The sequence below is a fragment of the Sturnira hondurensis genome, unplaced genomic scaffold (genome assembly GCF_014824575.4).
Source record: "Sturnira hondurensis isolate 20B ecotype Veracruz unplaced genomic scaffold, ASM1482457v3 Scaffold0022215, whole genome shotgun sequence".
In the NCBI taxonomy this organism is placed as follows: domain Eukaryota; kingdom Metazoa; phylum Chordata; class Mammalia; order Chiroptera; family Phyllostomidae; genus Sturnira; species Sturnira hondurensis.
The window spans coordinates 6,178,032-6,193,506 of record NW_028094846.1 but is presented as its reverse complement, the minus strand read 5'-3'; the positions used below and the strand labels follow the sequence as shown (position 1 = coordinate 6,193,506).

The 15,475-nt window shown below is 40.7% G+C and overlaps 1 protein-coding gene across 7 annotated transcripts in view; it reads right to left on the bottom strand.

The window, feature by feature from the left end:
• The window catches only part of RABGAP1L (RAB GTPase activating protein 1 like), a 448,545-nt gene that overhangs the window by 152,136 nt on the left and 280,934 nt on the right, over positions 1-15,475 (bottom strand). For all 7 annotated transcript variants that reach the window (XM_037035334.1, XM_037035336.1, XM_037035337.1 and 4 more), the window contains 2 exons: positions 11,254-11,379; positions 8,562-8,705 (listed from right to left, as the gene is read on the bottom strand). In XM_037035334.1, coding sequence (XP_036891229.1) covers positions 8,562-8,705; positions 11,254-11,379 — 270 coding nt within the window. The remainder of the gene's footprint in view (positions 1-8,561; positions 8,706-11,253; positions 11,380-15,475) is intronic.

Genomic DNA, 15,475 nt, shown 5'->3' with positions numbered 1-15,475 from the left:
GATATTTCCCTTTAAGTTTTGTGCTTCCCTGAACTAATTACCTTGAACTATGACTTTATTTTTGGAATTTGTCAATAGAATAAATTCTAAGAGACGGGAAGTGCGCTGTCTCTTCCCTCTCGTCCCACTGTTCTCGGTCCTCCGGAAGATCAATAACTCCCACGTGGGACACCAAGTAGCCCCCAACGACTCTTTGCTAGTGCTGCTGTGGATGATTAAAATGACCAAAAGGCAAAGATCTTTTAGCCCAACCATATTTCAACATATAAGTCAAAAAACTGTTAAACCAGCATTTCTTAAACTTGGAAAATTCAAAAGCTTAGGAACATCTGTTAAGCACGCAGACTTCTGGGGTCATACACTCAAAGAACCCCCATCTCGGAGGGGTCTACAGGGCTTACGTGTTCAACAGGCATGCCCCAGTGCCTCCCACCTTATTTTTAGCATTGAGACAGAATTCAAATAGCAGGAAACCAAGCCTTTAACAGCGTGCAATCCAGTGGTTTTTAGTGTGTTTGCAAGGTCATACAACCATCGCCACTAATTCCAGAATACTCTGTGCTCCTGAGAAGAACCCTCGTTCCCATTAGCAGTTCAACCCCAAGAACAGGAACAAGATCATATCTCTAGGGAGGTGAATAAGCAAAGTAATATCTGTTTGCTAAAGGGAACCTGTTTTTCCGAAGCCTGAAAATTTCAAGTATTTCAGGATTGACTCAGGGTAGTTAAGCATGTTCAACACGATTCAACTCAACCTATGGTCATTTACTTTAAGCTGCTTACTTTTCATGTTGAAAGCTTATTAATTACAAAATTAAATGTGCTTTGATTCTAAAAGAGCATTTAAAATATAGGCCATATCAGTACTATTGGGCATCCAGCTTTCATCTTACTACAAAGAGAGGGACAGAGAGATTTTGAATATTAACAATGTACAAATTTCTCGGTGTATTAAGGGGTGTTATGGACACAATGGATTCTTGCCTATCTGTCAGTGAGCGTAAGCCAGAGACGTAGCGGAAAACCGGAGAACAGCTAGACCGTGACCACTTAATGCCTTAGGTCAGAAACAACCAGCAGACTGTGCTGAAGCCTGAGCTGCAGTCCAATAGGTTGAGGAGGCACTGGAACATGCAGGAAATTGTTCTTTTCAGTGGAAAGTTTTCTGGCATTATTCCTCAGCAAAGAAGAGCAAAACGGACTATTTATTAGGACATGGATAAGAAGCAAAATGTCACGGAGACTTCCAAAAAACAAGAGTTTCTGAAAACCTTGATAAGACAATCCAAAAAGCAGGAAACCAGAAGGTCCTATTATGCCTCTTTTTAACTAATGCAATCAACGAAACCAGGGCTGGTGGCCGGATACTTACTGTACATCTAGATATAATTCAGAGGCCCTGGGAAAGTGATGGGAGGGTCAGTCCACTATCTGGTTAAAAGGGCTGAACGACGGACGCTGATGGCAAAGCGCCCGCAAAGGGAAGCCAGAGAGGCATACCGGAGCATCAGAGGCAGCCATTTTGTGGTGAAATTCTGCTAGGCTGCAAAGGGGCACCTGGGGCGGGAGGTCAAGGGTCTTGCCCTGAGAGGCCCCAACTGATGTCAAGAACTGATAAGACTTGGACCTTCAAAGAAGAGTAGGTAATGGGGCTTCTTAAGAGAAGAAAAGACCATTGGTCTGTTTGCTCTAGAGATGGACAAGAATAATCAGGCCACCTGCCCATGTAAATTTTAAAATTTTTTCTAAGCTGGTTAACTTACAGGCTGAGAAGGGTGAAGGGTGGCGATCTGTTGGGGGAAGGTAAGGACGAGTGGAAGAAGGTGTGAAAGCTTTTAGTGCAACGTGTGGACCGGAAACACGCTCCCAAAAAGCCTGCCTGTATCCTGTCATCAAATCTCTGAGGCTGCAAAGGGGAAGCCTGAGAATTTATCAGCAGGAATCGGGTATGAATAAAACTAGGTGGTGAAGCCAAGTAACTACTCTCGAAAGCAAGCTCTCATTTCCAACTACTTTTGCTGGTGCTGTATGAGTGTCCCCTCCGCTGTACAATCTAGACGATTCATACGTTGGGGGGCTGTTGCTACTAGTAACTGCAGCAGAGGTCTTTAAACAGGCATGAGGTAGATGCTTTCACAATCCAATTTCCAGACAATGAAAAACACTGAAATGTTTTATATCACTTTGCAGATATTAAAGCTCAAGAGCAACATAATTTTTCAGCCTGTAGGATTTCATGAACACATTTATATTAAGATAATCAAAATAATTTCATCCATTAATTCTTTGTTCTTTTTTCCCATCAATGGATATTTCTTGCGTGTCTATGAGCTGACTAGGTATACGGCAGCACACAAAAGAGATGCAGCTTCTCCGTTCGGAAACTTACAACCTAGTGGAAGAAACAGGCATCAGAAAAGTAATACACCGAGTGCTATGAGAAAATGTAAAGGGAAGGACCTACTTCAGGTGGGTGATCGCAGAAAGTGTCTTGGGAGAAGTAGCGTTTAACTTTAGACTCGAAGGAGTTAAGCAGGTAGAGCGAAGAATGCATTCCAGGCAGAGAGGCAAGAATATACCAGCAGTTTGAACCCGAACCGATTCCTGGTGTTCCAGAAACTGAAAGAAGGCCAGCACTGACGTCCAGCGAGTGAGAGGAAGACTGACCCTAGGGTACGCCTGGGCAGGAAGGGAAGGCAAGGTCATGCGTGGGCCAAGTGAGACAACCACGTGAGGGTTCCTTGGCAGGAGAGCACTGGAGGGCTCTCAGCAGAGGGGCCGTGGTCTGCTGTGTGCTTTGTGAAGGTCTCCCTGGATGCTGTGGGGAACGGTGGGACAGAGAGACAGGGTGTCCAGTGGCGAGACCGGCTGGGAGGTTACTGGCTTGGAAAAAAAAGTTTCAAGACCTATTTTGGACGCGGATTTGATAAACCAGTGAGTATTTTCCAAATGCGTCAAAGGATAAACTGCTGAGAGATCCATCCACACGTCACAGAGATGTATGTGTGGGAGCGACAGACCCTGAATTCCATGCAGGGGTCCCTCTGAGAGAGGCAAAGGGGTGTGGTCAGGCAGGCGCAGCAATGCACAAAGCTGCGCTCGCTGGGGCTGTGTTAGCTCTTCACCACAGAGGTAGAGACACAGAGGTTCCCTGTGCTTTCTTTGTGTGTTTTCAATATTCAATCTTAAAAATAACGACATGTTTAGTTGTTTTATTCAATCCAGGCATACACAGTTTACCTGCTATGAGTTTTTCTGCAACAAAAAATAGTATAAAATAACTTACTTTAGTTATTCTAATTCATGATGAATTGGATTAAGTTCAATTCAGTAAGATTAAATTAAATTCAATCTGTAAGATTTTCATTGGGAAAAAAATGTCACCCTCTACCTTTAAGTCAGTGATCAGTGTTCGTTTTCATTGTGAGAACTCGACCAACAGCAACTAAATACTGTAGGTTCCTGAACAGGTTCAAGGTACATCAGGTCTTTGTGAGTCTTCAAATTCTCACAGTAAAATGCACCTTTAAAGGACGAGGATGGACATGCCTACTCCACCGCTCACCATCTTTTATAATTATTCCAACCTCTATATTTCTTACTTAAATGTACCAAAATTGACCCACATGTCCCCAAGGCCACCAGGACCTGTGTCTAGAGCAAACGTGGCAGAGAGACTGAAATCCGAGCATTGCCCGAAGAAAGCACATCGCAGTGAAACTCCCAGTCACTCCACAGCACGGTCTGTCTCCGAGACGCTCCAGGAACCGTGGAAGCCACACCAGTCCTTCCCTCTCGCTACCACGTTAATGAAAACGTGTGATCAATCCAACTTACCCCACACGACCCATCAGCACATCTTGTCCGGAATTCAACCACTTCTCACACCTGCACTGGCACGAACCACCAACCTGGTCCAAGCCACCCAGATATCTGCATTGCCTCCTAACTGGCCTCCGACTGCTCCCCAAATCTTTCTCAGCATTGCAGCTTGAGTGACCAGGTGTCGGAGTGTGTCACTCTCCCACTCAAAACTCTCCAGGGATTTCCTATCTCAGTCTAGTACAACATAGATTCTCTCCAATGGTCAAAAGACCCTATTGGAATCTGCCACATTTCTCTTCCTTCCTTTGTATTTCTCCACAGCACTCACCGCCTTCGATCTACCCCATACCCCACTGAATCACCTGTTTATCCCATTCAATCATCGGTCTCTTCTACAAGGTAATGAGGGCAAGAGTTTTATCTGCCTTTTCTTTACTTTTGTGTCCCCCAACTTGAATGGTGTCAGCATTTAATACGAACTCAATACATTTTTGTTGAATGAATGAATGAATGAGTTAACCTTCCTCTAAAAGTCATAGGAAGCACAAGCACAGACAACGGTTCTGCCATTTTAACTTGAGGTTCTTGCATTTCACTAATGACAAAATTAATAAAAACACAAGACAGAGCTGTAATACAGGTGATGTAAGGACCACAAAGAGCTTGAAGGTGGGAATGAAGTCAGGTCCAGAAATAGGGTTTTAGGGAGAGTTTTTCTAGTCCTGAAGATTTCTATTGCTAAGTGAAATTTTAAAGCAGCCCACACAGTACTGATTGGTTAGTCCAAGCATCCCCCCCACCAACTCCCTGCCCCACACTCTTGTGGCCAATCACTACTTTTAAAGTTTTCAGAAAGTTTTATACTTATGTTAGAATTCTTAATATTCTTTACATTGGCCCACTGTGATTTTTTTTAATTCATGGTATTATTTGATAAAGTTGCTAGCTAATGCTACTGTAGTAATCATATCGCAATATATAACCAACACATATCAAACTAAAAGGTTATAAACCTCAAACTCACAAAATACTATGTCAGCTATATCTCAATTTATAAAAATTCAACATATTACTGCTTGAGGGAGGAAAATGGGGCAAAGAGTAAGAATATTATATAATAAATCTACTCTTCAGATAACAGCTCCAGAAAATTGCCCTAAAAGGGGATTATACTTGTTCCGCCTTGTATTTAACAAGATATTTTAAATAATATTTTTATTATTCTAAGAAGAAAGGAGAGGCAAGAAATATACTCTAATTTGAAAGGTCAATGATTTTCTTACATTTCATGAAATACCAAGTTACTATAAAAAGCTGAATATATTTGATACTCTAAAGATTGAACTATCTGGGAAGAGTCAGCTTCAAATACCGGCTGTCAGTTATCTTGTCAAGACTAAAAGAAATACTGCTTTCCTTATGTCTTTTGAAAGAAGGTGGAAAAATTATTACTGGAGGATTACTTAAATCACCACTCAAAAAGAAATAGAATGTAACTTCCATTTAGGTCAATGGCTAAAACTTTGGTTTTAGCAAAGAAGCATCTGAACTTGGGAGGGGGGGGTAGACAAAGGTTGTTAGAAAGGTTATTCTTATTAAAAGGTTGTTAGAAAGGTAAATACTTGACCCTCTCTTAATCTCTCAAGTCAGCTAGTTAAGTGAAAAAACTGAGAGAGCAGAACGGAGGGTAATGTGAAATGAATATTTACTACGTAATGGACACAGTGCTAAGCACCTTGTTATTCATAATTTCACTTAATTATTTGCATAAACCTGGGAGACAGGTATCATTAGCTTCATTTAAAGGATGAAGAAACCGAGGAACATGAACACGATGATACAGCAAGGGTTAACTAAAACACCAATTATCTTAACTTCAACACCAAACTGACTTTGTGTTGCTTCTTCCATAACTGAAGACACTGCCGATGTTCCCCATGAGGCTGACTCTCTCGGAGAAGAACCAGAGATTCAGCTCTTAGATCCAGCTCTGAGTCCCATTTGTATGCAACTCCAGAGATCAAGTGAATGACTTCTGTCACCAAATGAGTTGCATTTTGTTTCACATTCATGAATTCTAATCTGATCCAGGATCTGCCCTCTTAAAAAACAAAACAAAATAAAATAAAAACTAGCCCTTGATCCCAAGGAGAGTTTTAGTGAATAAAAACAACTCAAAAGGTAATGCTCAAAAGCCTTGAAGAGCTGCTTGGTGGCATCTATAAATCTGAGTGCATTCATGCCCTAACCCAGCAATTCCAAAAAGGAATTTACCGAAGGACAAGTTCAAGAACATTCACAGCGACACTGCTCATAATAGCCCTAGTCTGGAAATGACTCAGATGTCCATCGACAATAGAACGGAAGATGGAGAAATGGTGGTACATTTCTGATGAAACAAACAAACCACACCTACATGAACCCGCATGGATGACTCTCACAAACACAATGATAAATGAAAAGGCGAGTCAAGAAAGACTTCATACTGCATGATTCCAGTTATGTCCGTTCAAAAACAGTCAAGTCTACTCAGTGGTGATCTAAATCAGGAAAGCGATGGCTCTTTGGAGGGGTAATGACTATGGGGCGGTGAAGGCGAGGAGGGCCTTCAAACAGCTTTTGAAAAATTAACACTTGCCATCTGAGAATTTCCTAGCCTTCCATTTGTAACTAAACATTAATTTATAACCATCAAGATTTGAGTCGTTTTCTTAAAAACAGACAATATGACAAAAAACATAAATAGATTGATTCTATTTAAGACAATGTTACTTCTTCTTTTAGAATATTTTATCCTGTGAAAGAATAGCTTTGATATAAATATTTTATTAACTACAAGAAGGAAATGGACAGAGAGAACACAGACAGGCAGGAAATAAAAGTTTATCCAAAAATTTCCTTTGCAAAATAATACTCTGACAAAGATGAGTTAGTGGAAAGAACGAATATCCTGAAGCTTACTGCACTATTGTTCCCAATGAAATTTATCTTTAAAGCCACTTTGCCCTGGTAAGGTGTGTGGTTTATTTCCCTGGTTAACATACTGCTGTGACTGCAACCTACTCCGTCTTTTGGAAAGCTGCGTATGCGACTTCCTGAAACAGCTGCAGAGCATCAGTTGGACAGAGGGCAAGTGACATCTATCTGTGATGCTCTTATTAATTTTCATGAGCATTAAGATATTTCAAACCCCATGGTTATGAATCACAGTTGACAAGTGATAAGAAGGCTTATAAATTTTCTTTTCTCTTCCTCACCATAAATGCTGCTAATTTTTCTTAGCAACTGAAATTAGAAATTCAAGTATCTTCAAGATAAAACTTCCTGCAAAACCCTCCATCCGGGGCCCAGAAGACACCGCAACGGTGCTCCAACACCAGGCAGAGGCGACTTTAGACTAGAGTCACCAGTCCAGTGACCACAGCATTTGACTTCAAAAAAGGCTTTGGCTCCAAACTCTGCATTTAGCTTAAATTCAGATAGCATTTTATAAACCAATTTGTAAGTAAAACAAGTAAAATGGGTGTGTTATCAATCAATTTCTCTAACGGGAATGCATTCAATATTTGAGAACTTTTTCTGTGACCTTCAGCAAGTCACTTGGCCCTTCTTTATCAAAATACATTGGGAATTTTAAAAAGCTTACGTGCCCACAGAATGCTCTGCACCTTCAAGTATTGGGAAACGCCAACCAGGACCCCCGAAGAGCAACCCCAGCTATGCTCACAGATGGAAGGGCCCTGCTACAGTGGGCGGAGAGACAAGTCAGGCTTCACGCAGCTGATACGTTTTATTCTTACAAATCCTATCATTACATTTCTAGTTTCTAGGGTGATTAAAATAGAATTTTCTTTGAAGAAAGAGGCAACTTTATGTAAGAAAAGTAATATAGGAATACAAAACTGCCTAGATCATAATATTAGTCTCATATTCAATACTTTTGAATAATCGCTACAGCTTTTAAATTTAAGATAGCTATACTTTACATCCATCTATATTTCCAATGCAAAAAAATTATTCTCATCCAGCAACTTTCTAACACTGTTAAGAATGTTAAACATTTTGACGGTTAGTATACATGGTGTATATGTGTAATATTGCTTACTTAAGAGAGTAAAGTAAAAAAACATAGTCATCTAAGGAACTAAAAACAATAAATAAAATAAACACTATAGATACCTAAGGAATTGTGAAAGCTTATTTTTTGAAATAATTCTACTCTAGCTTACTTCAAAATATTCAAAAATCAGTTTGCACAATTATGTGATACAAAACTTTATCACTTCCCTCTTATCTGGATGCATTTTCAAACATCATATACAAAGAGCTTATAAATTGAGGATTTAATTATTATAAAATTTTCACTTATATTCACTCTTGGAGTATAACTGCATTACTATTAAAAACACCTGATTCTAAATCGTTTATTTAATTTTAAAGGTTCTTTATATTAGTAATCTATTACTACACATATATGGGCTTATTATGAATTATACAAATTTTCTTACCTCACTTTACTCTGGAGGAATTATATATGCCTTAATATTTTCATTTCTCATGAATAATATAAGTACAATTAAAAAAGTCTTTAATAAAAACCCAAATAGAACTTTCTGGTCAGTATTTATTAGCTCAATGTCACGGGAAAAAAGAAAACGAAGAGCACTGTAGCCCTGTCAGTTACGTAGAAACTATTCTGCGCTTTGGCTCAGGTGCGGGGACGGGAGTCACTCTACCTCACAGAGCAGTAGGTCCAGGATGTGGAAGACCATGCAGAGAGGGAACTTGGCCGTGAAGAGCGTGAGAAACCACTGGGACGCATACATATGGGCCTCCAGGTTCAGGTCACAGAAATGGCCGTGCAGGTCCGGCAACTGCTCCTGAAAGTCAGAGTGGAAAACTTAGCAGATGGAACACGGAAGAAGCTTTATTTCCTGCGACAACTGCAATTTATAACAAGCTTCCTGTGAACACTTTCATTCCGCGGTGGCATTCACTGAATTGTCTAAAACGGCACAGAAGTGATGAGAGAAGATGAGAATTCGGGACGTGACAGATCACTGAGGGACAGACAGACCTGTCAGGAACAAATAACAAAGATCAGCTCTTGCTCACTTGACTGGCTTTGTCTCTTGGGAAAGGCTCGGAACACCCACTGCCTTGCAGGGAATGTCACGACCCAGGGCCCAGTGACAGCGCCCCCTGCAGCGTTCAACCCCTCACTGGCTAGGAGAGAGATGTACTTACTGTCATCTCGTCTTCTATGATATCGCTTCCGTATGCTTTTTCACACTTAGAAAAGGCCAAAACGTAACCAAATTTTTAAAAAACCTATCCATGATATCTTTAAAAAATGGCAAAATACAGGAAATGCCGGTGTCTGGTGTATGACATTGAATGTCTCCTTATAATGCCTTATGCCGGCTTTATCTTTTCGCCCAAGCTGCACCAGCAACTGCTTTTCGAAAGCGAGAAAGGCAGTGCACAGCATTAGCACAGTGTTCCCATCACTGAAAGGCAAAGACATACAGAGGCCTTCTTTCATACACAGACCGCAAAGCAAAAACAAATATCCCACTTCTTGTGCAGGACGCTCTTTGAAAAACACCCAAATGCGCCTGTCTCCTACTTTAAATGGGGCATCCAAAGGTTATCCAGTTAACACACAGAAAGTGCCAACAGAAAAACGTGTTTGGGTCTTTTCATAACACCATGAACTTGCTATTCATTTATCAGGCACAGTATCTGACTCCCAAAGTACTTAAGATTAGTGACCTCTGAAACAATATAACCTTTTGTAAGAGACCCAGTGAGAACTGAATAATCCCAAACAAACCCTTTCTTGGAAAAATTAAATCTCTAAAAAAGAGCCTATAGCTTTTAATGCCTAGAGATACCAGAGTCTTCTACAGTCTTTCTTCCCCTCAATGACCACCTGCCACTGTGCTTAGTTTACCTGACATCCTTCCACCCCTTATCCCCTCCTCACTTTTAAGGGCCCCACCCTCCCACCTTCCCGCGCCCAGGGAAGCTGTCCTCTGCCGAACCGCGAGTCTCCGTGGCCACCCTCCTGTCCCTCAGCCTCTCCATGGCTCTTCTCCCCTCTCAGACACCCACGGACCCCCTGACAAGTCAGTCAACCAGCTCATGCCAGTCTCTCCTGCCACGTCCCGCTAACCTCCCCAGACACTGCTCTTCTCCCCAATGCGCAGTCACCCACTCGTGTATATTGTTTCACATTTCTCTTGGGTTCCCAATACCTGATACAAAGAATGCATCGATCCATTATAAACCTAAGATTTCTAATCTCAGCTGGAATTTCAAAGCTACTCATTAATTCTTTTTATCAGCACTAGTCAATAATTTTGCCCTTATAATCTTTATTATATAATATTTGACATATATATATATATACATACGCACACACACACACACACACATTTGTACATATATATTATGAAAAGTAACAACTCTGTTTGAAATCAGGAAATTATGTGGAAAATATTTCCAAAAATTTTTATTGAATTTATTGGGGTGACATCGGTTAATAAAATTATACGGGTTTTAAGTGTACGATTCTACAACACATCACCTGTACACCGTACGGTGTGGTCACCACCCCGAGTCAAGTCTCCTTCCGTCACCATTCACCCCCTTTATCCTCTCCAGCCTCCCCTGCTCCCCCTTTCCCTCTCGTCATCACCATATTGTTGCCTGTGTCTGCGAGGGTTTTTTTTTCCTTAATGTCTTCACCCTATGTGGGAAAAATTCTAAAGCACGTCTCCACATTATAATATTTTAGGTATTTTTATTCCCCATCGATATCTTTCTGTCTCTTTAAAATGTTCTCTGCATGTGGACTAAGAGTGGCACTGGTACTGGTGTCAGTGAATGCAGAAAAAACTCTTAAGTACTTTAACTTTTATTCTGTAAATAGCTTCATCTCTTTACAAATAATACTCAACAGTCTCTTCCTTGACTTAACTTACTATATTCTCACTTCGAAGTGTATTACAGTTGAGTATTTAAAAAGGAAGATGACTTTAAAAAATAATCAAGTGGTTAAGTAAATATTTTATAATATGAAAACCAGAGACTTGGAAATAAAGAACAGCCTGACAGCGACCAGGGGAAGCGGGGAGGAGGAGGACAGGGCAAGCAGAGGAAGGTGAACAGAAGACTCACAGGCACGGACAACAGGAGGGAACCGACTGTGGGAGTGGGGGGTCTGGGGTGGGGGGGGCGATGGGGAAAAAGGCTGGATAACTATAACTGAACAACAATAATTTTTTTAAAAAAAACAGTGTAAATATTGATCAGAAACCAAATCCATCTGCATTTTGGAAAACTCCATTAAAGTTTCAGAAATGATGATAGTTCTTCAATTTGATTAGACTTTTTCTATAACTCAACCAAACTTTTACTTACCTGCAGCAGCCTCTCCAGCTGATAAAATTTGCAATGCAGATCTTCAAAGTTGTTTTTGTAGAGGTCTCGCAAGCCATAGTCATACATGACTTTCACCAGAACACAGAACGCTTGTTCTTCCGGCATCTGCAGAACCACAGAATCACAGAACATGACTGGGGGCACTGGGCCAGGCGTCAGAGGTGCCCCTGCACCTTTTCGTTGTCTGCACCACCAGCCGAAGGCTCTGCTGGGTGAAGCTCTCCAGGGCTGGCCTGCTGAAGTGGTACAGGCAAAGAATCTGTGTTCCAAGTCTGTAGCTTCCTCACTCAGGGTGAATTATCCTCTTTTGTGAATTTTAATCATCCTTCCTTCCTTCCTTCATTCATTCATTCATTCATTCACTAAGCCATCTTAGAAATAGATAACACAGTCGTGTGATTCAAAACTAAAAAAATATGAAAACACATAAAGGCAACAGCCTCACTTCTCTCGTCCCCACACCCCGACCCCTCTCTTGCGTGACTGTGTAACGGCCCCAAACACTTCCTCCTCTATCCTGCCAGTGGTTCCCTGCACCAGTAAAGCATTCTGCCTCCTCTCATATTTCCCCTTTTCTACATCAAAGGTAGCTCACTTTCTCCCTCAATAATATCCCCACGGAAGGGTTCTCCCAAGGAGGCGTTGCTGGGTCCAAGGAGAAACGCATCTTCAGTTATGGCAGAGAATGCAACACTGTCCCCCCAGAATCTTATTGATGCTGCTATTTTTCTTTCTATAAAAAACAGTTTTTCAGGAAGAATCTTGTGTGTTTCCATCATGAAAATTTAAATGACTAATGAAATCTAATACACCCTCCCAGAGGTATTTTTATCTGAACAGAGAATGAAGTCTGAAGTCAAAGAAAGAATCTCTAAATTGTGGTGGGATTGAGAAGTACAGACTGGTAGTTACCAAATAGTCACAGGGATGTAAAGTACAGCATGGGGAATAGAGTCAATAATATTGTAATAACTACGTCTGGTGCCAGTGGGTACTGGGAATATCAGGGGGACACTGTGTAAAGTACATGGCTGTCCAACTACTATGCTGTATACCTGAAACCAATACGAAATAAACTGAATGCAAACTGTAACTGAAAAATATTTTTAAAAAATTTAAAAAATAAAAAAAAAGTACAGATGCCCTGTGGGACACCTATAAGGACCTAAAAGGTCTGTGACTTCCGAGTTCTAGGCTGCAGAGATGAAAATGCTACAATGTGATAAACAAAAAGAAAGGAAAAGATCTGATGATGTTCCAGTTGCCACCACTGCATTTACCTAAATGACTTCCTGAGAATCTGTCTCCCTCATCCACGGTCTGGTCCCCAAAGTAGGACAGAGAAGCTCTTGTGCAAAGAGCGGACCAGAGAAGAGTTATCTTCCATTTTTAGCCCCTACTGGCTTCAAATGCCTGTGTAGGGAAAGTGCTGATTTCGGAGCCTTGTTCTCGAGAACGTTAGAGTGTGCGAAAGACCAACGACCCCTTGGCTGATACACGATTGCAGCCCGATGAACAGAGGGACTTCCACCGTCCATTGCCCGTTTGCAGAGAAAGTCAACTGGATTTGGTAACATAAAAGCAGTGATCTCCATTGCAAATTAATTGTTAGAAAAGGCATTTTGATAGGAAAGAAATCTTAGTGTGGATTATTTCTAAAGAATACAACTTCATTATTTTTAGAGTTCAAATCAAATTAGTGGAGCTCACAGAGCTTGCTTTAATGACTAGATAATCATTTGTTATTAGCACATTAGGCAATTAGGGTTTCTGAAATTTTTGAGAATGTATAAAAATAGCTTTGGTCTTTAAGTAATTTAAAGCATTCTTCCCATAATCTTATCTATGATATTGTATCATAATCTGGAAAGCTTACTTAAGAAAAAGAAAAAAAACAAAGTTAAGATTCTGTTTAAATACCATATTAAAAATTCTGAATTAGAAGAGTAAAAACAAATACGAGGTTTTTGCCACAGTGCGAAAAAAAGGAAAAGTAAAAGAGCCCTGACCAGCGTGGCTCAGTTGTCCCACACTGTCCCACATTGTCCCATGGAGTGAACGGTTGCCAGTTCGATTCCCAGTCCAGGCACAGGCCTGGGTTTGTGGGCTCGGTCCCTGGTTGGGGCACATCCCAGAGGCAACCAATTAATGTTTCTCTCACATCAGTGTTTCAATCCTTCTCTTTCTCCTTCCTTTCCCCTCTCTCTAAAAATAAATAAAATCTTTAAAAAAAATAAATGAATTGTGTCTCAACAAGCTGAAAGAATTTAGAGAAAGAGCCATATGTAATATTCTAAAAATTACATAAGGCACACAGAAAAAACTGTCATTATTCACTGTCCTAAGATGTAACTATTATGTGAATAGCTACTTTAAATGTCACTCCTTTGAAAGTCTGACCTTGGCTGATTAGGTATCTGACACCTTCGTTAGACTAACTTCCTGCCTGAATAACCGATCCAAATAGAGCTCTATTTACCCACTTAGAAATGTGATTATCTAAGTTCTTATGCAAATTGGCCACTTCTATTTTCTGCTTACAAACAATGAAATATGTAAACAGTTAGACAAACAAAATCTCCTAAAGTTAAATAAGTACACTAGGCTTCTGTCATTTTGATTCTCTAAATATTTACTTATTTCTCTTTTTTAACCTGTGAGCTGTTTGGGCCCATGGCTTTGGCTCCAGATGTTCAGGTCAGCGCACATTTCCTCCTCTGCACTCAGTTGCTGAGAATGGAAGTCCACTGCATTCTCTCTCCTGCAGCAAGGCCGCCGTGGAGGCCTCAGAGACGCTATACACGCCTGCTCTGCAGTACTTCTCTCACCACCGGTGCTAAGCCTCTTCATCTTCCCCTCTGTGCTTTAAAGAGCACAGCCAGCCCTAGAGAGACTGATTCCCGTAAAGGTCCCCTCTGGGTAACGGAATGATGATGAGTCAAATATTTTATCATCTGGCTTCTGATAAAAAGGATACGCCTTTATTTCCTTGAATGTGGTAAAACCATTAAAACAAAACAAAAGGTTTAGATGCCTTTCATCATGTTTACAGTCAGTCACGAACACATGAGATGAAAGTACTTGTGCTGGACCCAGCGGGCACAGAGGGGAAGGGACAGTGCCTTCTCAGAGGACAAGCAAATAGGGGACCCTACTTGAGCTCGAGATGAACACAGCAGTCCTGGGCAAGGAAGGGTGTGTGGAGGAGAAGTTCGGCATCATGACAGCTGGGTATGGGCCAGGTCAAGATGAATTACTCAGGAAAACAACAGATGGACGTAGGTTTCCTCTTTGCTTTTAGGTGTGGAGCTTAGTCTCTCTTGTTCTGTCTCCCTCACCCCCCCCCCCTTACTTTCTCTTTCTCTCCCTTTTTCTCTCCCTATCTCCCTCTGTCTGCTGTTTATCACAAACACATACACACAAATGGTACATTTAATACATGTTCCTCAAAACAAAATCACTGGAAAGTTTGAATTAAATCCCTAAAAAAAAACCCCTGATAATCCCAGCTTGTAACCTTCATTTTACCTTTAATTCTCACCTAGGGGTGTGTTTATTAATTTTAGAGGGAGAGGATGAAAGGCGGAGAGAGAGAGTGAAACCTCAATGTGAGAAATATCAACTGGTTGCCTCCTGTGTGCACCCAACCATGCAACCTTTTGGTTACAGGACGACACTCCAGCCAACTGAGCCACCTGGCTGGGAAAGCCTATAACCTTTATCGAAATACATATTTGACATGTAAATACATAAATTAAATAGAGTTTTTATATTTGATTTATATATTTCTATTTAATTTCTATATTAAATGTAAATTTTAATTTGTACATAAAATTTATATGAACATATAAGTTTAGCTATAGACTTAAACAAATATCAAGTGTTACTTATTTGTTTAGGATAACTTTAACAAAATTGAATGCATCTGCCTTTATAAACGAAGGTATGTCAACAAGGAGACAAGCCATCTGTCACTGGCCGAGAAGGTGAGAGCCAGCAAAAATGTCGAGGGAAAGGACTGGTGTGCGAGTGGAAGCAAGGGGCAGCCAAAGGTAATTATATCCGCACTTCGTTTCTCTTCATATTATTACAGATGCCAAACACAAAAACTTAAGTGTTATCTGTATTTTGTATTGGCTAGTAATTGCCCCTCAATGAGCATAAAGAGAATCAATCATCAGGATTGAAGAATCAGTGCCTA